The sequence below is a fragment of the Abramis brama genome (genome assembly GCF_963993115.1).
Source record: "Abramis brama genome assembly, chromosome: 3".
In the NCBI taxonomy this organism is placed as follows: Eukaryota; Metazoa; Chordata; class Actinopteri; order Cypriniformes; family Leuciscidae; genus Abramis; species Abramis brama.
In genome coordinates, this window is record NC_139965.1 from 24,977,327 (window position 1) to 25,004,822 (window position 27,496).

The 27,496-nt window shown below is 37.8% G+C and overlaps 1 protein-coding gene across 2 annotated transcripts in view; it reads right to left on the bottom strand.

Moving 5' to 3' along the window:
- The window catches only part of adam10a (ADAM metallopeptidase domain 10a), a 66,534-nt gene that overhangs the window by 2,160 nt on the left and 36,878 nt on the right, over positions 1-27,496 (bottom strand). The window contains exons 3-15 of one of the 2 annotated variants that reach the window (XM_084108019.1): positions 21,998-22,116; positions 14,563-14,721; positions 8,210-8,310; positions 7,800-7,958; positions 7,616-7,708; positions 6,754-6,937; positions 4,116-4,279; positions 2,938-3,121; positions 2,489-2,639; positions 1,755-1,938; positions 1,317-1,425; positions 984-1,204; positions 705-831 (exon numbers count right to left, since the gene is read on the bottom strand). In XM_084108019.1, the coding sequence (XP_083964145.1) occupies positions 705-831; positions 984-1,204; positions 1,317-1,425; positions 1,755-1,938; positions 2,489-2,639; positions 2,938-3,121; positions 4,116-4,279; positions 6,754-6,937; positions 7,616-7,708; positions 7,800-7,958; positions 8,210-8,310; positions 14,563-14,721; positions 21,998-22,116 (1,955 nt within the window). The remainder of the gene's footprint in view (positions 1-704; positions 832-983; positions 1,205-1,316; positions 1,426-1,754; positions 1,939-2,488; positions 2,640-2,937; positions 3,122-4,115; positions 4,280-6,753; positions 6,938-7,615; positions 7,709-7,799; positions 7,959-8,209; positions 8,311-14,562; positions 14,722-21,997; positions 22,117-27,496) is intronic. The other variant, XM_084108018.1, reaches the window with a different exon arrangement.

Sequence of the window (27,496 nt, forward strand, 5' to 3'; positions counted from 1 at the left end):
ACACAAGTCTGCAATAATTATGTACTTTAAATCGTTCATTTGAGTAATTTTCCTATTAAAGATTGGACGTGGGAGTTTTGTTTGTTTGTGTGATCTTTTAAGGTTGTAGTCTGGATTAAAGCTCAAAGTGTACTTAGTGTTTTATGCTATGGGTCAAAGTAGATGTTATTCGCAAGTAGCCAAAGAAGACCACAGTCTGGAATTATGCAAATTTGTTACAGACCTACATGAGTTCAAGAAGGAAGAAAGAGCGTAATTACTGACGACTCTTTTCAGGCAGTTCAGAATCGGTTCTTTCTTTTGGAAGACAATAACTCCATTTATCCCGCACTTTGATCTTTGAAACTCTGCAGACCTTTTACATTCACAAACAGCTATATTACATACTACATGAAAAGTAATATCCGAAAAAGCCTAATAGGGGCATTTTAAAAGAGTGAAACAATCTGTGAAAGACGTTCTGACCCTTTCATGCACAATCCTGTATTTGATCTGGTTGACCACACATACAGATTTTGAGTTATAACCCTCTTATACACAGATCACCACTCCATCCACCGATGTGCATGAAATGGGAATTGGTGAATGGCTGTAGTTTGTGGCCATCTGGGACATATTCCTGGTTGTGGTTTAGTAGGGGAAAGTCAGAGGTAATTTGGGGTATATGGTGGTGATTTAGAAAGGGGTCATTTAGGGTATATTACCTGGCAGTGGTTTGGGTGGGGGTAATTTAGGGTTGCTGCTAGGTGTGTGCACACTGCAGATCTTGATAAATCCAGCCATCAGCATGATGAGAGCAATGCCCATTAAGAGAACCGCCCACCAGTGCTCCTGAAACACAAATATTCAACATGAGATTAACACTGAAAGAGACAAATAATACTGGTCAGCGAAATATCACTTCTTATGCCGTTTATAGCGATTAAATCCACAAACAAATGCAGGGAACCATTATTTAGGGATTACATATTTGAGACACTTGCCACTATCCACTGTGCAATGCTTGTGTAAAGCTCAGGGTTAAAGATGGCCTTCTTAAGCCTTGCCAGAGGGCCATCAGCATCCACCAGCCTACACCTCATAAAGACATCACAGTAGCCTCTGAAGTCATTACAAGGAGAGCCAGGCTGTAACGTGATGACTTTTTTATCAAAGAACTTAGCCCATCTCTCTGAGCTAGTGCTGCTGCAAGTGTTGGGCTGACCTACAAAGACAAAAAGAGAGAATATGTGCAATTACTTTAATGTTAATTAAAGATTGATGGGGTCTGGACTGCATTTTTGAGAAAGCTGTCAGTGATGGCATGCATTTCTCACCCTTCTCCATACAGCACACATGACACAGCTCTGTCTCGTCTTTCCCCTCCTCAGTGACACAGGTGCAAACGTCTAGATGATGCTTCTGACAGATAGAGCCAGAGCAACCCTAAAAGGAAGGAAGAAATTCAGACAAAATGTCCTCAAAACAAAGACACATATTACACACACAAATGCACACATATAGAGACTGTAAGAAATATTAAATGCTTGGAAGTTTTCATGTGTATTAGCACTGAAACACAGGATTTCATTTGTGCTAACATAAACATATTCTTTAGAATTTTGTATTTCAAAATCTGTTTCCACTTTGACATCTTTTTACAGCATTGTCAGTGATCCAGTGCTGTAAACAACAAAACATTAAAGTCCAAGGGGGTGAAAACATTCAATAGGCACTGTGCAAAACGAGCACACAGGCCATGATGCAGCACCTACCCCATTAATGCAGACTTGGGTATTTGCGTGGCAGGATGTCAAGTTTTCTTTAGGCGTTGAAGTGGGGCATTGGGCGGTGTTTCCATTGCACATGCCCTTAAGAGCACACTCAGATTCTTCCCTACAATTCACATCTTTGCTCTTAAAGGTACACTCTGTTGTGCAGCATGGACCCTGACTGGGACTGCAAGAGAAAAGTTGTAATACTTTATTGCACTTAATGAAAAATGTGTTAACTTAATAACAAAATACTGCTAATGATACGGTATAGGTAATGCAATCTTAACCTCTGGTGTTATGTAATGCAAGTTAAGACTAGTTATGGTATTGCAAAAAAGACATTTTAGATAAACTACAGTGTATAGAACTTCTGTTAAGCAAAAGGATAAGGATATAAGATTCTAATGAACATATGTTATGATGTTAAAGCCAGTGTTATTTTAGTATCATTTATATACCATTATAGTATTTATTAATTTTAGGAATTAGCTTTTTTTTTATAGTAGTTATAGTAAGTTATAGTAATTTTGTTTTGTCATTTGTAATATTTATATTTAGCTTTATTTTTTTTTATTTCAGTTTGAGTTTTAGTAATTTTAGTATTTAAACTTTTTTTCATCGAATATTTATATTTCAGCCTTATTTCAATTAACAAAAAAACATTTTGTAATAGTTTTAGTTTAAAATAAGAATAACAACACTGGTTATAGAAGACTGTTAAGGTTCTTACACACCTGCATAGAGCTTTTGGCTTCAGTCTACACTTCAGCTCATCTTTCTCATTGGCATTATAGCAGCACGTGTCCTTGCACTGATCACTATAGCCACAGTCACACTGTTCATTAGCCTCAACCATTCCATTACCACAGATGGGCTGTCCAGATTCTGGAAAAGAAGAGACAGTAAGAAAAAGAGAAAGGGAGAAAGTCTATTAAAAGTCTATTGTTTTAGCATTGCTGCATGATTAGGACTGGTGGAATTAGTTTTTTGCAACTTTGATGCAACGTTGCTACAGAACATCGCCATGAGCTCATTACAGTGACAATCCTCCTGGAGCAATCTCAGGTTAAGTGCCTCATTTGAGTCCATCGCAGTAATATCTGTAGTAATCGCTCCTGGTTACCAGCCCTGAGCCTTAAACCACTATCATGAGCCATTTTCTTGTTGGAGAATAAAATCTCACCGACAAAGCAGGAGAATCTCTTCTTATCCAGCACCTGGCTGATGTTGCGAATGCTGCAGATGGAGAACTTGTTGTTGTTGAACTTGTCTCCTGATGTGGCTCTGGCATACATGATGTAGTTGCCTTTTTCTTTCTGGTCCTGAGTCTTGGCTTCTCCTGGAGTGCAATCACTTCCTGAGTCATGCTGGAAGACAGAGAAAGAAAGGCAAGTACAAATCAGCAACAAGCATACAAACACATTTGAAATATTCACTATCCCTGCAGTGCTTGCCTGGTTTACCACTGAAGCTAAGAAGGGTTGGAATTGGAAACCTGGTCAGTACCAGAATGAACAAGAAATACTAAGGTTGCTTTTGGAAGTGTTACTACGGCCAGCAGGGGGTGCTCACCCCGCAATCTGTCCAGGTCTATTGCAACATGATGGGGATAGGGATGTGACACAATACTGTGAAAAAGATGCTGAAATAAGGTCTTGGTTCTCTGTGGTCATTAAAAATCTCAGGGTGCTACCTGAAAACAGTATGCTTGTAATTCTTTCATCATTAGAATGCCAAAATTTAGAATTTGACGTTCTAATATTCCCATGTACACAGGTTGGCATCCTAATCATGCTGAAAACCCACTTAAATCAGCATAAAGCTGGTTTAGGGAGCCTGGCCAATCTAGTCTTCAGCTGGTCTGACTGGTTTCCAAGGCTGGCCATGCTGATGTTTAGCTAGGCTGTCAGTTAGAGTAAAAACCAGCTTAGGTTGGTTTAAGATTTTTCCCAGCAGGGATAGTTTCTATTGCTTCATTCAGGTAGATACTGCAGTGCACAATGGTGGTATATATCCCTCACATTCTCTGTAAAAACCATTGAGTGTGAGAAAAACTAAATATATACAAAACTAGACTGTAAATCCAACACTATTTTTCAGTGGGCCATGGGCCAGTTCTTGGCAATTGCTTTTAAACTGAAACAAGTTACAGAGGACTGAGCAAAAACTAGGTCAGGATATTTTAAAAGTCTGGCTAGATCAAGCTGACAGTTTAAAGGCCTCAAAAGCAGTACTGTAATGTGTGCTAAACTCTTAAAGCATCAGTGGATAAGATTAATTTGTTCATAAAGGATTCAGCTGAGGTGTGTTGTCTACTGGTTATCTGTCTAGGGTACTGCACATGTAGTGAGAAGGACTCACCGGAGAGCCGAAATTATGTCCGACCTCATGAGCGAAGGTGATGTGGGAGACTTTAGGGGGAACATGTGAAGCGTAGTTTTGCACTGTGATGATGCCGGTGTTCAGAGACTTCTTCTTCCCATCAGAGTACTGTTTATTCTTCTCACAGATCCCACCAGAGCTGCCTGAAACCACACATAAGAGAGGCATTAATTAAATAAAATTTAAATGAATAAATTAAAAAAATTAAAAAATTAAAAAATAATAAAAATTATGATAAATGATGATATCAGTATCCTCCTCATCCTTAAGTAGTGAATTCATTAAGGAATTAAAAGAGCCATTAAAAAACAAAATAATATTGTATACAATATTGCTCTACTCATAAACATGAAATAATAATTTATACAAGCATCCCAAGACACGCAGACGTTCAAGTGAATGTAATTAAAGTGTTAATTTTTCAAAATCAAACTTCTATCCTAATTTAATGTGCAGAGCAAGCTAGCTATATTACAGCTATAGTATAAATACTGTGGCTCTGTCAACCTGCTGCTCTGTTTGTTTGAGTATCGCAACCATCCTGGCTTAGCGACACTGGCTTAAACAATGGAAATGGAAAACAACAAAATATTGTTTGGTGTTCAAACTTGATTAATCAGTCAACACCGAGAAGTGTAGAAATGAAGTGATCTCACTGTAGCTGAATACAAACGACCAGCGTAGTGTACACATAGACAGAGGACAAAGACGTGGCACTCTGCCTTTACAACACTAATACCTGTAAAAATGTTCTGTGGCAGTACTCCCACACACCTTCTGTTTAAATCTGACTAAAGAAAAAGTGTACTGGCTGAAGTAGTGAAGTGTAGGAATTCACGTGCTAGGTGGGCTACACATCTCACACTGAGAATCTTTATCCCAAGAGTCACATATTTGAAATTTAGCATCTCAAGCCGTTTTTAATGACTGCATTTGCTAAACAAATACAGCTATAAAAATACATTATTAGCACAAAACAGCATCAAACCGTAAACGTGTGTGAATTAATTTTCTGTTATGTTCCCTGCATAACAATAAAAACACACATGCACACAAACATGTTCGCTGATTAGTTAGTTTATTGTTAGTAATTGCTGTTGTCCCTGGAGATTAGCCGGAGTGGGATCAAATCAGTAGACTTTAACAATGCTAATTTACCTGTATTGATTGACAGGATTTGTGTGAGTATATGAGAGTGTTTATGTGTGTGCTTCCCCACAAAAACAGCATTAAAGTGTTAATGTAGAAAGCTTGTTACTTTAAGTGCAAAGACTCAATTAAAGACTTCATTTTCCCTCTTTGTTGAATTACAGACCTTATATTACATTGTTATTCTCTGGGATATATATATATATATATATATATATATATATATATATATATATATATATATATATATATATATATATATATATATATATATAACCAGAAACTATGTGTTTATGCAACAAGCTGTGTATTTAGTTCAAAAATTTTCATATTGTCTTGATTAAATTTGGGTAGTTTTCTTCTAGAAAGACAAAAAAGTTCAGGTGGAGAAAAAAACTTTTTCTTTACCTTGACATGTTTCGACTGCAACCTGTGGTCTTCCTCAGAAGCGTCATCTGACAGCTGTGACGTGTCGTTTATGTGACGTGTCGTTTACAGCTGTGACGTGTCGTTTACGTGTCGAAATAACAGCTGATAAACGACACGTCACAGCTGTCAGATGACGCTTCTGAGGAAGACCGCAGGTTGCAGTCGAAACATGTCAAGGTAAAGAAAAAGTTTTTTTCTCCACCTGAACTTTTTTGTCTTTCTAGAAGAAAACTACCCAAATTTAAGCTGTGTATTTGTCTATTAGTGTCTGTGAAGCAGGCAAAAAGAGTGAAAGAGTCCTCAGAGTGAAAAGGTGAGAGAGATGCACACCTCCCTAGCAACATGAATACATTAATAGAAACAAACACACATAAAAGGTGATGAAAAGAATCTCTCACTTTCAAGGTGTGCATGTCTGTGTTAAAGAAAGGCAAATATGTGAAAAACACTAATAGGGTTTTCATCAAGCAGAGCTTAAAGGGAAATTGTGTTTAGCTTTATGGACCTATTCTGTATGCAAAGCTTGGATGCCGCTCTGCCCTTGTTTCAATGCCTCTTTATCTTGAGAATAATGCAGTTTAGATACCTACTAAATCAAAATGATTGTGTTTAAATGGAATCGAGTCAAACTAAATAAAGGCATATTTTAGACTTGTACTATGTCTATATTAATCCAAATATAATTACTACGGACTGATCCTAACCCCAGCCCTAAAAGGACACATTTAGCTAATTCTGGGGACAATTAGACCCCCAAAGTATAGCAAAGTAAACATGTGTACACACAGACATACAAACAGACACACACACAGTGTGAGGACCTTCACTGATCATTTTATCGTCATGCCGTGTACTGAGGTTAATGGAGACAACATGGCCAGTCCCACATCAACATCATGTCTGATTCTTCAGCCCTGCCTCGTCTCTCGACATGCATGCTGATTTATTTCAGATTAGCAGACACTAGGCCACTCACACACACAGAAAACCTCTCGGGTTATAAATCAGGGAGACCCTGTACGTGCATCTCCGATCATACCTGAAGGAGCCCCGACCCAGGCCAGACCCAGGACTCCATCATCAAAGTCTCTATCTGTGAAGACATAGGCTAGGCAGTAGTCATCGTGATTCTGCTCCGAGTTGAGCTCTAGAAATTTCTCAACACCGATGTTGGCAAATCGGAAAGGGTTGGTGTGATCCTTCTCATCACTGGTAGTGTTGATCTTAAACAGAAACACAAACAGACTTCAGTTTAATACAACAGATGGGTAACAATCTACATGAGATCCAGGATGGATGTAACATTTTGTGTCCTCCTTTGTGTCTCCTTCTGAGTTTCTCTTTTTTAGTTTTTTTTATGTAACCATGTTAGATGGTTATACAACAATGCTGCATCAAAACACTGTCAAATGAATGTTTGCTTTTGTGCCTCAAAACACCCACTTTTGTCCATAACTGTTTTTAAACACATTCTGTGTGAATGGCCCCTTAAGCAGCCAAAGAGTTAATTGTAGAGCAGTAGCCTGGGACTAAAAGGAGAACTTTGCAAGTCTTCGAAGAGCTGCAGTATATGGGCTGACAAGCTTTTATTGACATCTGGTCAATCCTGAGTGAGATCTGTAACCCCTCTGTACAACTGTAACATCTTGAGCCAGTCGGTCAAGATGTAAGTTGTATTCTAACCAGGTAATCATGATGGATAATAATAAATATATCCTGTTTAAAGTTCACATTAGATTAAATATGTCAAGGACTGGGCTTGACATTCTTACAATAACTACAAAAATGTCTCAATCCATATTACAGATCCAATAGGAAATGACATTTCACATAATAGAGTGCACCACATCTAAAAATCTCAGAGAAAAAAAAGATAACAGTGAAGAGAGAAACACACTAACCTTGATTCTCTTCACCATGAAGCTGATATTGCGGATGCCCTGAAAATCTGTGCTTTGATAGATGGAGTCAATGGCCTTCACGTGACTGGAAATCTGCATAACCCAAAAGAACAACCCTATAAATGTGCAATATAAAACACAGCAGGCACCACTTGCCATAAAGACATCTGTGCTTAAGGTGTACCTGTGCGATCACAGCCTCCCTGGTGCCATAGTATTTGAAAAAGAGGTGATCTGTCTGGATGAAGAGCTGACAGGTATTTTTCTCTGGCTGTGCTGCACGACGTTTCCTCAGGATCACCGGCCCATCAGCCATCTCTTCATCTATAATGAGGTTTGTCTGCTGCAGAGAAAACAGCAGGACACATAAGAATTTAACTAAGACAAGACATTTTTGGGGTACATTGAATCATTTATTTCAAATCAGAATTTAATCTTTCTCTGGTGTATTCTGGCCAGCTATCAAATTGAAATCTAAACTTCAGAATCATGGGAAAGAGATGTTCCAATGTTCCAGATCTCCGTGTGACGGGGTTTCTGTTGGTGATATCAGTGGTGTTCAGCTGAGCTGTATAATGGGCTGTTGAAGCTGACCTGGGTGGGCTCCTCCACTGCAGATGCCTGGTATTTCTTCATCCTCTCAAATACAGAGTGATCTGCACAGCCCCCTTCTGATCCATACTTGTGAGGGTAATCTGGGAAGAGAAAATTCAAGAGTTGCTTGAAAACCAATGCAACACAATGCTAAAACTATATTGTTAACATGTCCAGTCTCTAATTAAGCAGCCTGCTGCACTTAACCTTTACTTCACTGAACTATTAATTTCATTAATACCCTTTTATCCAGACTTAATTTTCCTTTTCCAAAATTTGTATCCATTTTAAACCTCAATATTCAACATATGATACATAACTGAAAAGACACTGAGTCAAAACTAGATATTTATCCTGAGGGAAGCTTCTCAGCGAAGAAACTGCACAAAGTACTATCACACACTACACCTAAGGAAGAACTGCGAATGCAGCTGATACCAAGTCCACCTATTCCTGTGGCTGAAGAGCATAACATCTTATATCAATTGCACTGGTTACTATTTACAGCACTGACAGTTTCTTTACTTCTTTCTTTCACTTCTTGATGGCTACATTTGATGGCTGAGCAAACACCTGTGCTGTTTGTCACAAATCATATACATCTATATCTATATCTATCTCTATCTATCTATTCCCACAAAAATATTTATCAGTACAACTATTTTTAACTTATAAAAGGGAATGTTTCTTGAGCAGCAAATCAGCATATTAGAATGAATTCTGAAGGATCATGTGACACTGGAGTAAAGGCTCCTGAAAATATATTAAAATAGAAAACCGTTTTAACATTTTATATTATAATAATTACAAATATTACAGATTTTACTGTATTTTTGATCAAATAAATGAGCAGTTTTCCTAATGGGGACCAAATAATGTTTTGGTATTAACATGGTATTACTATCTTTATGAGGACATTTGGTTCCCATAACGTAGGGTTTACTAGGACCACACACACACTCTAACAGAATGTCTATGGAACATTTAGACAGCTATTGTTTTTATATATAGCTAGTTATAAATACTATGACGTAACCCTCTCCACACCCTAATCCTAACAGAAAACGTTCTGTATTATTCCAATTAAATTTAATTAAAAAAATATTTATATATAAATAATATATATAAATAATAATAATAATAATAATAATAATAATAATAATAATATGGCAAGTACACACACGTTATATATATAACATGCACACAGTTCAACTAACACAATCTGACCAACTGACTCATGTGTCTGTTACTTGAAATAAAAGATGACTTAAATTCAGATTCTTTTATCAAACATTTGGAGCATTCTGTAACAGAAATGTTTGACGATGATGTGACCAGTATGTTGAGCACCTTTGGATATTAATCATATTCATATCAAAATGTAAAATGCTGTCAGTACAACAAGGAATAGTCACTGCCCTAAAATTTGGCATGGGTGTCATTCTGACAAATATCAGCTTGTCATTGACCGAAGATTGATGACCAGTCCAGTATCTACACAACTCACAGATTAGATAAGAACAGACTGTAAAGAAATGGTAAAAATAACAAAATAGATCATAAGCAGTGCACACGTGTGCAGCTCTTACACACACCAGTCTAATTACCCATGACAGGTTTATTCTGATGGTTTCTCAGTTCCAGGACAGGCAGACAGACACTCTCAGTGAAAAAAGAGAGTTGGTCAAATGAGACAGCAGAGCATGTATGAGAACTCCACAGAGAACAATAACCACACATAGACACTGAGGATCCCACATGAGCGACTCTCTTAATAATCTTTACAATTCAGCATCACGTGCATGACATCTTGATGAAACTTCTGGTTGAGTGGAATTGCTGCATTAGCCTATCCGTGCCTGGACAGGTCACAGGCCAAAAGGTGTACAGGAAGCGTGAAGATACTGAGCTTTCGATGTGAGATAGCTCAACTAAAAACATCTATCACTCTCCTGAGAGAACTTTAGCAAAGTTTTCTTCATGCAGGAAGTGGCTGTGGTGGAATAATGTTGGCATGTAGGCCTACAGACAATGAATCATCAAAATGTGCTCTTTAATGTGAGGGCATGGAGGACTACAGAATATGTATGTGCTTGCATGTGTCTTGGAGGATGTTAGTGAAGACTGACAATCTGACCTCTGATCACAAAAACTCAATTTCTTCTCTATGAGCTTTTTATTGTCCCACACTGGGACAATACCCCACACAACCCCATTCAAATGCAAATCTTTGTTGGGCAGAACAAGAGAGACATCTGTCTAGAGGAAACGAGTGCAAAAGAAAATGACAAGTGTCTCGAGGAGAGAATAGAAATCTGTCTTCTGAGAAGAGAAAAGTCTCTGACTTGTCAAAGTAATTGAAATGGAAGCATGGCAAGCTTTTAGCTGAAATCCCAGATTCATTTTTTACTCTTAAGAAAGTGAACACAATAAAAAATGTGGACTGTTCGAGTGAAAATTATTCATGTACTGACACATTTGTTCTGAGTAATGAACAGCAAAAAACAACACATAAATAAAACTGACAAACAACCACTCAGAAACACAAGACTAAGGGTACGTTTACACGACAACGATATGCTTAAAACTGAGAAGTTTTTCCTTGGAGTTTTTCGCATACAGACGACACCATTGTCAAAACGACCCCCATTCACAGCGATCCACGAAAACGACTAAAAACGCTGTATTCTGCTGCCAGGTCATTAGATGGCGATGAAACACTATTGATTGAACACGTAATACGCATGACGTCATCGTTTTCAGAGATTCACATTTTGTTGTTTACACGGAGAGCGTTTTAAAAAACTTGCAATTGCAAAAGTTTGCGTTTTCACGAACCAAAAGCGCTGTTGACATGTAAATGAACGGCCAAAACGCATAAAAAAGTTTTACGTTTTTAGTTGAAAACGGTTTCATGTAAACAGCCCCTAAATCCAACTGTGGTTGTGACAGGTTGTGCCATGCTTCAAGTGGCAATACAGTTTCAGTATTAACAACCCATACTGTGAAGACTGAGCTTATTAAAATATGCAATAATACCAGCTGAAATTCTCAGAAAACTCCATTATTGTGGACCTAAGCTGGCTGACTCTGCAAATTATGACGCACACTTTTGCTGGTCCTGGAACAACCCAATGCGAGTGGGCATCATGGGTAAATGGTTAGAGGCAAATAACAAATTGATAAGAATTCTGCCAGCCCAAAACCCAACACTTTATGTCAGTTATCCAATAATCCGCATCAATAAAGTTTAGTAGATGCATTCAATGTAATTAATGCATGTAGAAGAAATTACAAATTTCATGATTTTTTGAAAGGGATATATTTGTGATTCTGTAAGGTCTCTTTTCTCATCAGCCTTCAGGAGATTGACTAAAGCTTTGCTGAAGCATTAAATTACTCAAGTGAGAATCATTACCCTAAAGGCCTCTGCCTTAGGAACAACAGCCCAATGAGAGATTAAATAATCCTAGGCCTTCCTTATTTAGAGAAATTGATTGAAACAGAGCCTAAATATGTTCAACTGCATTGTCACAATTGCTGATTTTATCATTTGACATCAGTGAGGTTTTCCTGTAAGTGTATGTTTCAGAAGGAGAGAAACACCCACATTTCTGAGCCTGGCATGAGCCAGTGAGTGATCCAGAGTTCACTCCCTCTCCAGCTGCCCTCCTTCTGACCTCTGTCCTTGAGCTTCAATAGACCACTGTCAACCACAATTAACGCTTTCTCTTTCCCTCCCATAGATACAAACTCACTGTTCCGAACTGACCTCATCCATTTTTTGCAGTGATCATTCATTAGCTCTCTTTAGTGATCTCTCACTTATTGTGCATGTGCACACTCAACATACAAGCTGGAGTGAGTTGAGTCAGTGTCTTCACAAGGCTTTCAGTCATCTGACTGTTTAACCGAATCTACAATGGTGTATATGCGTAAACTAGAGTTAGTCATCCTGTGTTTCCTACAACCGATATTGATACTGAGCACTTCATTACTTCACAGTATGAAACAGCAGTGTGGAAAAGACACTCCATTTCCTTTTGCACTTCCACATGCTAACACTATACTTTATAAGTATCAGAACAAGCTACTTTCCTTGTTTCCTATATATTTTAGAAAGCTATATTGACCAATTAGCATCCAGCCCCAGATTAATCCACTATATACATATATACATATATATATATATATATATATATATATATATATATATATATATATATATATATATATATATATATATATATGACAGTTTCTTATACTCTTATGTTAACTTATGTTAAAATTGTTTTCTATTTTAATATATTTTCAGGAGCCTTTACTCCAGTGTCACATGATCATTCAGAAATCATTCTAATATGCTGATTTTCTGCTCAAGAAACATTTCCTTTTATAAGTTAAAAATAGTTGTACTGATTATTTTTTTGTGGGAACTGTAACATATTTTCCCTAGAATTCATTTCTTTCCAAATAATAATAATACAAAAATTTTACTGACCCCAAACTTCTGGACAGCGGTGTATATTAAGAGGAAAGCATACCAGTTTACAAGCAGCTAATCTTTGACAGGGCTGTGATGTAATGTTTCACCTCTTTGTACTTGAGGACATCTTAACAGTGACAACATATGCTAGAAGTATTTAAGAGGCTCTATCAGCCTGATGAGGAGGAAAAGTGCACCACTATGTTTGATTGAGAGGGTGAGTGACTGACAGAATGCAACATAGAGAGAGTGAGACAAAACACAGTAAAGTCTAGTAGTGTTTTCCAACCACTGTGCAGTGGCACACTAGTGAAAAAGTTGATGACAATGTTAAAAGTTGATGACAAATGTCAGCTATTCCAGTGATGGACAAAACATGTCATACGCTGGTCAAAAAACTTTTATCTCCGTTTGCGTTTGATTTTCATAAAATTAATTTAAAAAATGTTTTTTTATAATGACACATGCAAGTGTCTGACCATATATAAAATGACGACACGGTGTTCAATTATTTTAAAAATACGAGGTTTCCGCCTGGTATTATATATAATATTTTAGTTTTTTATCACCAACATCATAGCTTCTATATGACCTTATTGTGTTCCTACCTCAAGTTTCACATTAAATGCGAGTACTACTTTTAATATAATATCCAGTTTTAATATGACATTTGAAGCAATGCATGTTTGTGCAATTTTGTTATATTTTAGTGCTTAGTGGTGTGTGGTTTGTACTTATACCAAGGCAAAAAATAATATTAAAAAAAAAGGTTGGGAAACACTGGCCTAGAGCACACTAGAATCCTCAAGTTTGTTGCCTTTGACCTTGTATTCTATGCCTTAAGAGGAGAAGGGGAAGCTCACTGCATTTTGCTGTGTTTATTTGTGTGCCAATGCTTTATATTACACTAATTCACTCAATTTCATTCTCATGATGCAAAACACCTTTTCAAAAGATTATAATGACCATCATATGTGCTGTAATACCAACATTAACAGCACTTTTCCATCCAAAAGCAATCAAAACATGCAATTTGAAACCAATTACATGTTCCAGCCATTTTAACAGCTCTCATCACACTCAAGAGAGTCTCAGAACATCAGTGATTGGAGACAGACCCACTCAGACACATTTATTATCATTTCCTAAAAAAGCAAACATAATATGGATCTTCAACTGTGTGTAAACTTGATTATGCTAAAAGCAGATTATTTACATTTACAGCATTTAAAGCTGAGTTCAGGAACTGGTTAGCTTCAAACTACTTTTATTTATGTAGATTACCATTCAAAAGTTTAGGGTCAGTAAGATTTTTGTTTTTTAAAGAAATTAATATGTTTATTCAGAGAGGATGCATTAAATTGATCAAAGGTGACAGTAAAGATTTCTTTTTCAAATTAATGCTGTTCTTTTTGCCCTTTTTTATTTAAAGAATCCTGAAAAACAAAAAAACAAAAAAAAACAAAAAACAACGTATCACGGTTTCAGTAGCACAACTGTTTTCAACATTGAAAATCATAAGAAATGTTTAATGATCACCAAATCAGCATATTAGATTTATTTCTGAAGGATCATGTGACACTAAAGATTGGAGTAATGATAGGAATAAATTTTTATTATTTTAAATGGCAATAATATTTCATTAGACTTCTTTCAAAAACAATTAAAAAACCTTTCAACAGTAGTGTAGTGTATAAAACAAGTTTGTTAGCCAAATATATCTATATAATCTAAAAGCATCCATAGAAACTATCACAACACTAAATCTGATCAGTAAACTGGACACATGCACAGTAAAATGCACAGTATGAAATAGGAGATTATTAAGGATATGATATAGGTCACTCTAATGCTAATATTAGCTTACCGATGTCATCCTCATGGTAGATGACTGAGTGGTAGGGCACATTCTGGTCTTTGAGGTATCTCTCTGAGGGTTCTACGTAGTATGTACCATGATGGCTCTTAATGAAACCCTCAAACTTCCCATCCACGATAGAGCCATGGGTCAGAGTGCCCTTCTCACCTGCAAGATAAAAACAAACCAAAGGTTAAAGACCAAAGGCAGTTGTAAAGTTATTCAAGGCACAGATACAGCTCTCTCTCTCTATGCTGGTAGACAGAGGGCGTGAAATATGACGGAGGGAAAATGTATAAAGAAATGCTTCCATATAATGATCCAATGATTCATCTCCTCTATTATAAACACACCATGCACATAACGCAACTAAGCTCTTGACCTTTAGAACGTTAATGAGCTCAGCTATCCCCGGCTACTGTCTCTGACGATCAAAGCAGACCCGTTCTTCATCTACAGACTTTAGAACTTCGTCTAGAGCTACACCACAACAGTAGGCAGATGGACATCAACATTTACACTGAATCATTTAGAAAATGCTTTTAATCAAAGTGACTAACAAATGAGGACACAACAACAAACATGAGTAATAAGGAGGCAGTAATTGTCTGAAATGTCAACCAGAACCAAGAACAAAGGGATACAGTAGAACACTGGTACAAAATTCTTATTTTAAGAATTACTGCATTAACCCAATTAATGCTTTGGTTTGTTCCAGACTCAGAGGTAACTACAGTAGAATTATTTACCTTTTTTTCAAAACATACTATGCAGCTATTTTGCACTTTAACAACCAATGTGAACACATACCTATACATTCCCATAGAAACCTATGCAAATATTGAGATGATGCAAACCTCCCAATTACAGATTAAACAAACAAAAAAAAACATAGAATTGAACATATAGACATATAAAGACAACTAAAACACATTCAAAAAGTACTGTTGATAAGCAAAAGCAACAATCACAAAACAAAACTACAAATCACACTACATCCAGTGTAAAACAAGGTAAAACAAAACAGAACCATCATACAGTTTTTAAATGGGTTATTCAGAGAATGTACATGTCTATTTTTTGGTAGTGAGGAACTGGGGAAATTATTTTACAACCGAGGAACAGTGGAAGTTAACTACATCAAAATTTGAGGAGCAGCACAGAAACAAACAGGGGAGTTGAGCTTCCTACAACGACAGCACATCCTGGAAAATTCTGCTTCAAATTCAAACAGACTGCCAAGTTCTATTTGTGTGTACATGAACTCTTAAATAACAAAATATAGAAGCCAAAGAACAGACCAACAAAAGGAGTTGTTGTCCATAATGTTCTAGACATCTTAGGCTATCAAAATCTCAGAACATTTTTGCTCGTTTCAAATGATAGGTCCACTTTAAACAAGACAAATGAAAGAGAAGCTTTGAACGTTTCACAAGTGTTGGCATCTTACAAGCACCATAAGTGCTTTAACACTAGAACTGCCATGGTGGTCATTTTGACCGTTTTGAATTTTATATCTGCAATAACTTTGTTGAAAACATATTGCAATAAAACGGTTAATGGGATTTTATCAGGAGCTCTCTGCTATCACAGTTAAAAGGCTGTGGGAAAGCGGTGGTGTGTTTTGTCTGTTTCTCAGGCAAAGAAGAACCACCTGCAATCTGGTTTCTTTCTTCAGAATGGAACGAGCTCTAAAAGCTCTTGAACTCTTCATCCCTAAACTGATAATAACACAAGAGGAGGTTCACTCTCTCACCCTGTGTAACATTAAACTACTGCTCTCCTCCATCCCTCCCTGACCTTCTGTTCTCATGTTTACAGATTAAAACAACAGGAAAGCTGATGAGGTGAAGCATGAAGACAATCAAGAACAAAAAACAAGCAACAGCCAAGAAGGATATTGGCACAACATACTTATGAAGTCAATCCTAATAAATGGACTGAATTTGACTAGAAGTACTCTGGTGGCTAATGAGTAGGATTGGGGGTAGAGATGACATCCACTTCAGAGTAAAAAAAGATGAGAACAAAAAAAAGAGAGAAATGCTAAAGAGAGAATGAATGTTAATGTCAATGTCATTCCACAGAGAATTTGCACCATCCCAGACTACTTCAAACTCTTTACTGTGAATATTAGAGGTTACAAGATGTTTATCCTTTAGAGAGCACAAAGAGTGCTAATGGATAGTTCACCCAAAAATTAAAATTAAGCCATCATTTACACACCCTGGTGTTGTTCTAATGTAGTATGCCTTTCTGTCTTTTATGGACCACAAAAGGAGAATTTCAAAAAAAGTACCGCTCATGCTCGTCCACATAATGCCAGTGAATAGCGACCAGCATCAAGCTTTTTAAAAAACACGCAAAAGTATTACAGAATGATTCCATGTGACAAGTGCCGTACATATTCCAAGTGTTCTGGGAGTATATGACAGGGATTAGTTAAAAAAACAAACGTTTTAATGTATTCCTTAGCAATATTCTTAAGCTTTGCCATTGGGGCTTCTCTGCATGGCTGCAGGACGTGTGTCTTCATGAGACTTGGGCTGCAGTTCACTACATGTCGCCCAGAAAAGCTCTGCTCCTCAGCTCTGGAACTCGCTTACACCAGATTCCACTTTTCCACTCTGCTCCCCATAGTAACAAGGCAGACACTGGGAACAGTGAAATGGATGGAAGAAGAGGATCTAAGAGTGCAAGCGGGTGTGGGTACATGGAGGAGGTCAAAAAGATATGAAGGGGCAAGATTATGAATGACTTTAAAAGTGAGGAGAAGTATTTTATTGTACCGTAGTTGATACGGTAAATGATGGGGAGCCAATGGAGCTGTTGTAAGATAGGAGTGATGTGATGAATAGAGGGGGTACGAGTGATAATACGAGCAGCTGAGTTTTGGACCAGTTGAAGTTTATGGAGGGTTTTATGCGGGAGGCCAAACAAAAGGGAATTGCAGTAATCTAACGAGAAGTGACTAAACTATGAACAAGAATGGCAGTAGAGTGAGGCGTGAGGAAAGGATGCAGACGGTTGATGTTTCGAAGATGGTAGTAAGCAGACCGGGTAACCTTATTAATATGAGACGCAAAAGATAGGGTGCTATTAGTCATGTTGTTAATATCTTGCAGTTTTTTCATTTTCTTTGGGTATATTTTCATCAACAGTAAATTTGAAATAAAATCGATTCAAATATAGTGAATGCAGAGGCGTCTTGTCTTCACTACTGCTGACAAAAAATAAAATAAAATAAAATGTCAATGAAAAAATGCCATCAGTTTCATCCTTAAACTGTCAGTGAAAAGTTGATCTGACAACTTGTGGATTGTCTTTCTCCATCTGTGGTGTGTTCAAAAATCTATTGTGTTTTAAAGGTGAGCGATAGGATTATTTGTTAGTGTTTATTCATCACTTCCAATAAAGAACTAGTTCAGAGGAATCCTCAACCACATTCACTTCCTCAGGCCCGAAGTCCTCCACTCATCCTTGTCAACAGATCACATGAACGTCATCTCCTGGAAATACTCAATACCAGTTATTATGAAACATCCTGGGGTGAGCAGGAAATTACATGAATCTGTTCAGAGCAATTCAGAGGCTGAAAGGATATGTCAGAACTAGGGTCAGGGGAGAGGCTCAGAGACAATGAGAGAAGGATGCCTGATCAGAGAAAATGGAAATACGCTTTCATCCTCCAGTAGGCAGTCTGTCCATCATTTAAAGTACATGGGTAATTCTCAGATCTCACTAATGCGTGTTTATCCCAAGCTGTACCCATCATCAATCAGGTTCAATGGCTCACCGGCTTCAAAGTCCATTACAAGGTACATAATGAGAATAAGGCGATGAGGCATTCTCTAATATAAGGTCCTGGTGTCAACTCAGAAGCCTCAGAAATGATCATGCAAAAATGAAGAGTAACCGAACATGACATTTCATTCACTTATGCAGAAGATGAGGTCTGAAAACACAGACTCCACTAAAATGCTCAAAACTTAAAAATGTGTGCATTGATGGCATTAAAATCAACAATGACAGAGCAGACAGTAGAAAGTTACATAATCTAACATAAGAACCAGCCAATTATATAAACTGTGTCCTAGCGGAGTAATTTTGTGTTAGATATTTAGGACTGAGAAAAAGACTGTTCTACATCAAATAATTTCATGCAGTGTCTATTGATAAAAAAAATAATAGAGTTACATGAGAGATAAATGAGGTGTGCAGTGGTCAAATATCATCATTGCAGGATGTGTGCATCAGAGGTTCTGCTCTATGACAGGGCACACCTTCACTTTTCACATTTTACAAACCAAACGAAGAAAGAGCCTGACTCTATACCAGGGGTGGGCAAACTACGGCCCGCGGGCCCGTCAGGCTGTTTAATCCGGCCCGTCGAGTATTTAAAAAATGGTCTTAAGATCGCATTCATTTTGCCTTTTTCTTGCAATAATTTGCGTTATATATATATATATTGCGTTGCATATATTTGACAATCGGAATATCAGATATTTCATGCCATAGCTAACAAATGTAAAAAAGGAAAAATGACATAAAAGCAGATCATCATTCATTCAGCGCTGTTGTGGCTGCGGTGTGTCACGTAACAAGCAATGACGCGTCACCATGGAAACCAAACAGACCGCGACTGAAGCGCATAGACTTTGTGCACGTTAATGTTTTTTCCTTTTTTGGAAACTCACAGAGAAAAAAATGTTTGGTAACCGCTTGCACACCTGTTTAGTTTTTCCTTTGATTTGTCTGCTATTTATTTCTTTGCTCCTCTGGATTTGTATCCTGACTGATTCCGTTTACCGACCTTTATCGCCCGGCTTTCGAATAGCCTACACTCCCCTGTCTGCCATGTAAAGAACCCGGTTTTGTTCATTAAATGGTCTGATCTGCCTTTGTTTTTTATGTTTTATTTTATTATTCTTAAAATAAATTTGTATATTCGTTTATTTAGTTTTTTCCCCACAAATGTATGACTTTTGGAAGTGCAAATTGATTGCCATGCAGTTTTAATAAAGTTGAATTAACGTAACCTTCTGTCATTTTTACTTTTCTAAGTGTACACTTGCAGGTGTTGTTTCTAATTTACTATTAGGCCCATTAAATAATAATAAGGATAAACAATATTTAAAAAGTATAGGCTATAATTATTAGGCATCTGACTAATTAAAAATTAACCTCAAAACATAACATGCTAAATGGGGGATATCTAGCATAAAAAATGTATTGTCAGAATGTCGTCTCTCAGTTGTTGAATTTCGCGCAGACGTTGCCAACGTAAATGTGTTTGCTCAGCCCGATTTCATGAAAGAGCGAATACCACGAATTGTATTTGTAGTGCTTATGATACGCAGTTTTCGCGTGCATATGATACGCACTTTATGGCGTGTAATAGGCACGCACTCCACACCCCTAATCCTAACCAAGGGGTTTAGAGTGCGTAGCATATGCACGCAAATAAATAAATAAATAAATAAATAAATAAATAAATAAATAAATAAATATAAACAAATATATAAATATAAATATAAATATAATATATATATATATATATATATATATATATATATATATATATATATATATATATATATATATATATAAATGGCACGAGAAATAAAATTTGTGGTATAGATACGCACTTTCATGAGATCGTGTTTCATAATCTGCTACTGGGCCGGCCCTCTGTCAAATTTTAAAACCCAGTGTGGCCCTTGAGCCAAAAAGTTTGCCCACCCCTGCTCTATACCCCTTACAACCTTAACAATAAAACACAGATCAAAAGATCAAAAATGTCAGAAATAATAAACTATATATTTCTGCCCACCCGACACTTGTAACAACACAACCTTGCTTCTGCAGCGATGTTTCCAAGAACAACATCTGAAAATTACTTTTTACGTGGAGTGAGAAAGTCGCATAAACCATGCAAATTTCGATCAGAGCAGTCAGACTGAACATATCAATTTCTGCAGCTATTGTTAATTGTTTTGGGCCAGGGATAAACTCTTTGTTAAAAAATTATTTTCCAGGACAACAACAAGATTTTCCAGGACATTTTACATTTTCTTTTAGGGTGTGTTCACACTTGCCATGTTTGGTTCGATTAAAACGAACCCTGGTGCGATTGCTCGGTTAGTGGGGTTCATTTGAATAAGTGTGAACGCTGCCATTCGAACCCTGGTGCGTGCCAAACAAGCAGACCACTGAAAAGATGGATCTCAGTCCGCTTCTAAACTAACTCTGGTGCGGTTTGAATTAAATATGAATGCAACGGACCAAAGACATGTAAACGAACCAAAAACAGGACGATGAGACCCCCCACCCCCACAGATATTTATGTGTGAGACGGAGGGATTCCCACCACCGTTTTGACTCCTTTACACATTTTGTAAGCTCTTCACAAGTGTTTTGGATGTTCGGTAAGTTCCGTCTCGAAATATAGGCTATGTCAATGAAGCCGACCAATCAGGTTGTGAATATATCCCTTATGCCTTTAGGTGCAGTATCTTTAGGTTCGGTGTTGAAAAATGGCCATATGAATGCTAAGCAGACCAGGACTAAATGTTTTGGGGGTTTTTTGGTCCGGAACAAAAGAAAAATGTCCACGTGTTTTCAAGGACTGGAAAATGTATCATCAATTTTCCAGGGTTTTTAAGGTTTTTTGAGATGTGTGGGAACCCTGTTATTACATAATAGTCTGCTAGGAGAAATTTTAAATAATTGTCTGATTCTTACACTACAGTTCAAGTTTTTTTTGTTTGAAAAATTAATACTTCTATTCAGAAAGGATGCATTAATTTGATCAAAAGTGACAGTAAATACATTTATAATGTTACAAAAGATACATTTTAAATAATCGCTGTTCTTTTGATCTTTCTATTCATCAAAGAACCCTGATAAAATGGCTTAATGGTTTCCACAGAACCATTAAGCAGCACAATTGTTTTTACCATTGATAATAATAGTAGTGTTTGTTTGATTATGCAGGGATTTTGAGTGTATTCTTTACAGTCAGTGATTTTAGACAGAATTAATTCGTTTTTCTCCCCCCTTTTTCTGACAGCAACATATCACTAATGTTGCTGCAGAGGCACCTGTCTAACTAGATAAGCCTAGAAAAGAAGTAAGAAATATATCGGATGTTTCAAATAATAATTAATCATGGGTGTTCTTTTTTTTTTTCTAAATCATAAGAAAGCACAATCCCACCCAAAAAGTAGTTTTATAAAAGAAGATTCTCTCACAATCTCCTCTCTTTTTTTAATTACTCTCTTCCTCACATGAGCTGCACAAAATCACTCTACATCTTTAAAAAAACTGTACACATACAATAGACGGAGGCAACGTTTATGTGGCAGCAGTCCAGAGCATGTGTTGAGGTGGACACATGTGCAAGTGTGTGTATGAGATAGTGCTGAAAAGGTTCCATGCTCACCATAAATTTCTCCAGTGTAAATGTGAGAGGTGTCATAGGGGATCTCTTCTCCAGAAACTTCCACCTTCAGATCAGGAGAGAAGAGAGAGGTGTCCCTCTTCATCCGAAGGTTAAAATGCCTGATGGAAGGAGACAGAGAAAGAAAACAAGATTAATGGACTGTGAAGTTGCCCATGAATGTACACAATGTGTCCCAACAGAGGTGGATACGTACAAGACACACAATATTTGAAATGCTCAATATCAAAATACACCAACAATACAAACAGTCTGAGCCAAGAATTAGAATGCAGAGCATTACTTAAACTGAGATAAGGGAGGAATAAGGAAAGTCTGCCAACCAGCATTTCTCAATGGCAAAATTATTTTTTCCTCATTTACTAGCATTTATAATCAAATAATATCTTCCCTTCAGATTATTCCATTTCCTGTTAGGTCATTAGGACTCTCCAAAAAACACTAGGTGCTGGTGAATGACTCACAGTGATTCAAAATGAGGCATCTGGGTAATTAAAGAGCATCTTGCAGGTTAGAAGACCCAACAAGTCAATGTATAGAAAAATAATGTAGGAACTAGATTTTCTTTAAAAAAAAATTATAAATGTGCTACAGTGGCTTCTGGAGTCGTTTTTGTGAGAAAATTTTACTTCCGCATCTGAAAATGGGCGTGACGGGCATGACGTAGCACGAGGGAGAGCGGTCGATTCAAACAACAGGGAAAAGTGGATCGCAATGACATTTCGGACGCTGAGGAAATTGTTGACGGACCACAGCCATACAATTATGAGCCTGCTAGGCTGCCAAGAGAGCAGGGACAGGCCAGGATTAATGTTAGACAGAACATATTGGAACTTACAATAACAGAAACTAAGCTTTGATCAGGCGTTTGTCATGCTCATTAATATCCGCCCAGACTAACGTTACGTGATATAACTTAGCGGTTTCTCATCGAGAGACAGAGATATTTATTCCTGATACATTTTTTGTTCCATAGGTGCTTGTGTGGGAAATGCGAGGCAATGTTTACAGCTGAGGAAAGTCAGTGTTGCAGGGAGGTGGATGCATACTGGGCCTTAGTGGAAAATGCCAAACTTCCATGGTTGCAGTTAGTGTTACTACAATAAAGCCATGGTGAATGTTGCTGATCTGTGGACACTGGATAGTTCGTGCATTCATTGCATGTTCATGTTTATTCCTGGTTTCCACGTCAGCGCTGTTTGATCCGTTAATAACGGAGAAATGTGAATATTTCAAACTAGATCTCGCAGCGATGTTATTACTTCAGTGGCGAATTCAAATGCTTTATTTACTGGATATCGCAGTTACAGTGTTGCTTGATCAGGCTCGCGCTGCACTGGTCCAAACTGATAAACGGTCCACACAATAACGAGTATCTCAGTTTCGTTCCGCTTACATTGCGTTAGCCAGTTGATGTTGTGCTCGCGCCTACATCCGGCGGGAGAACCCGAAGATGCGTGCACTGAAGGAACCGCACCAGCTCTACCCCTTTTCCACCAAAAAAGAACTGGTTCGGAACTGGTGCTGGTTCAAAGTTGGTTCAACTTGCGAACCTTCTCAGAACCTGTTTGTTTTTCCACTGACTAACGTAGAGAGCCCAGCGAGCGACGTCGTTATATCACTGTGTACGTTGCCATAGGCTACGTCTTAGCTTTCCTAGAAAGGCTTGCGCCAAATTCAAACATAACAATTACAATGTTGGACTACATTCTTTCTGCAAATGTTTCTCCTTGCCTCGCGATCCTATATTGGGGTCAGAAGAAGACAGAACACATTTGTGCTGCTCGCCTGGATTACTATAGACGGAGATTATGCTCGAGAAGAAGTTTGACAATAACCCCACCCCCCGACGTAAGCATGACGTGGTTAAAGAACGGTTCTAGTCCAGTAAAGAGTTGGTGCCGCTTTGGAACCAATTTTCCTGGCCGAGAACCGGTTCTTTGGCTGTCGAAACACAAAGAACTGGTTCGCAAGTAGGCACCGGCTCCGAACCGGCACCAGCACTGCCTTGGTGGAAAAGGGGTATGAGTCTCACCCGGTTCTTACTTCGGTATCCCATGTTAAACTCCATCATATCGCCGGGACGATAGCCTAATCCTCCGATCTGAAGTGAACGCTACACACGACCGCGTTTTCCGAAGCCGACGCGGAAGAGAAATCCCGTTTCTTCACCTGCACAAACCCAGGCACGAAAGATAGCACCGTCCTTTTTCTTGTTAGGAAACCGGTGTACTCGATGTCCTGACAGGCTGGAGTTTTTGCAAGCTCCACAAACACATAAATTTACCATGACGATGATAAATTGAAATACAAAAACTAGTGTAAACACACTGACTCACGACCGCTCTTACTGAATACCAACCTATTCTGCACTGAGCTGCGGCAGAGCACAGCACACGTCTCCCTCGTGTGACGTAAAATGACGCGATGTTGAAAAAAAGCGGTTTGTACGAGCAGTCAACTTTATCTACTAAATTGGTGTCCTTATGTCGTTTTAAAACATTTTAAATCCTGCATTATCTTTTTATATTGTATTTTCATACACGGTTATATATTCATTTAGATTTTTTTTTACCTGCAAGATGCTCTTTAACTCGTGACATACTGACATGTAGGAATATGTAATGGAGTGTATTGTGCACTCCACTGGGTAAGTCACTGGGTAAGACCCCACCATCAGGCCCAGAAAGAATCTGCTGACCTATTTTCTGCACCGGAAATCTTTGGACCTGTGAAATGGATTTAAAATACTTCACTTCTCTATCAATATCAACTATCAAACTATCAAATCATCCATACTTTTAATAGAAAGTATTTTTTTTTCATATCCACTTTCTTTGTTTAAAAGGCACAGTGTGAAAGTTTCACCACTAAAGGTTACTTATACAAGACGTAGCTTGGCACTTTATTTGACAAACTACTTACTTTCGTTTTCGTGTGTGTTTATTTATTTATTAAAATTTGTTGAACGTTCGCCGGTTTCCGCCTCCTTCCCACAACAACATACCGTGTTACACCACCATTTAAATAAAAGCCATGTACACACTATGGTATGCACAGATTATAGCCTATATATTTACTCCACGAACTAACTCTACAAACATGGAAAACAGTGGTAGATGGACCTCAACCTTTACGCTAATGAGAAAATCCAACGCAAGTTTGAGGGCACCAAGCGAAAGATGATTATGTATTTCTGCTCAGCTAGCGACATTGGGCATCAACCACATGGCAAACGCAAATATTTTTCATATACCTTTTTATATCTTTGTATAACAGTTCTATCTAATAACGTATTAGACAGATCGTAAACTGATGAGACGGAGAATGTGAGCATTGTGTGCTCAGGGCCTCAGGCTCTGGCGTTCTCAAAATAAAAAGTCCACCGGAGAGTCAAAATAAAAGTCACTACAAGTGCGGACACTTATCAGCAAAATATATTGCTCACCCAATAATTTGTAATAAACAAAAATGCAAGGGTTGGGGAATGTATATGGCATTACAAGTCTATTGTTATCCGCAGAGCTTTCTGCAGAGTAATTTGTGTGCAGATTACATCAGTCATTTGTTCTGTTGACAGAGAGAAATGTCCTGCTCTGCTGAAATGGCCTTGACCACCCTGCGCACCATCACTGACATCCTATTCCCTCAGGATAAACGAGATCAGGCGTCAACCATGCTTCAGTGGTGCAGCTGAGCCCCAGTATGGATGTGTGTGCATGTGTCTGTGTGTGAAGCTTTTGTCTCTAATACATTAGGGACTAAAGTAGCCAGACAAGAGATGCGGTCAAGATGTGCCTCATCTGGGGCGATTTTAATAATGTTAGCTAGAGAGAAGATATTACCGTAATGTGCAAAACAACAAAAGGTATTGATCTAAAAAAAACAAAGCTGAATATCATAAAAGGCTCAGTACAGGAACAGGAAAATTCAAAAGCCAAGGGGTGGAGCCCCGTCCCTGTAGTAAACACTCCTAGTTCTGTGGAAAACATCTCTGTGCTCCTCCCAGCATGGGTTTGGCCTTTGTGTGGGTGAAACTCGCTGCTAACATACACCAATAGTGACATGAGGAAAGGGAGAACAACAATGTGAGAGAAACAGAGAGAGATGAAGAGGAGGAGGAGGAGGAAAAAAGGGAGAGGAAACTAAAGGACAGAGAGTCCTGGAGGTAGAACAGGCAGGTGGAGGAGGTCAGGCCATTCTCAGAACTCTAATTAAAACTCCCCTTCACACGTACACATGCACACATGCACACGTTTGCTCAGCCATCTAAATGAGGACATAGCACAGAAATCTAATTACTGTATATTAATTATAGACAATGCCTAATCTTACTCCAACAAGAAAACATGTATTCAATGTATAGAAAACTTTAAACAGAAAACAAATAATTTGTCCCCAAAATATGGTCAATTAGACACACACAGAGACACACAAGTTGGGTTTCCATGTTTTATGGGGACTTTCCATAGACATAATGATTCTAATACAATACAAATTGTATATTCTGTTCCCTAACCCTAACCCTTCTCTTAAACCTACCCATCACAGAAAATGTTCTGCATTTTTACATTCTCAAAAAACATCATTCTGTATTATTTATAAGCTAAAGGAAAACGCAAAAAAAAAAAACAACCCCATAGGTTAAAAATTACTGGTATTATTATTTTAGTGCGGACATCTGGTCCCCACAACGTAGTAATTCCCCTTTTCAATGAAATTACAATGAATGATTGAAGATGTCATGCTTCAAAAAGGTAAAAAAAGAAAAAAAATTAACCATAGAAATATAAAAGCATACAGAAAAAAAAGTCATATGGATTTAGACATGAGAGTGAGTAAATAAGGACAGAATTTTCATTAGATGAGAGTTTTTTTGTGACACACTGATTCTAATTGAATGTGTTAATGTGGCAAACTTACATATGGCAGTAAACCTAACAGCCTCCAGAACAGATTCTCTAGCACAGAAGGACATTAGTTCCGTAGAACATACAGTACATGTTCATAGCATTCATACATTGTCACTAACCCATGCTTTAACTCACAAAAGACAAGCACTCAGAACAAGCAGTGACAGGTAAAAATAACTACATTTTTTGGGGACAAAGTAGCAGAGATTCAAGGAATGAGTGTATAACATGTTCCTTCTTGTGAAACCTGGTGAAATGTTACGTTCAGACAAAAGGAAGTGACGCAGGAAGTCCATCCTGACTCACAAACAAAGTTTTCACAAGTCATTTTGCACAACAGTGCAAGTTCAATCATTTATGTAGGCATCAACAAAATCAGACACGGCTGATTTCATATTATTGCACGATGCTCAATGAATCCAGCTCTTTGTACTATTCAGTCAATCTTTAAATCACTGATTAGATATCAATCATCTAGTTACATGGCAGAACAATGTGGGTGTTTGTCTTCAGAGAACCTCAGTCAGTATGTTATCACAAACAACATCCACGATCCACCATTTATTTA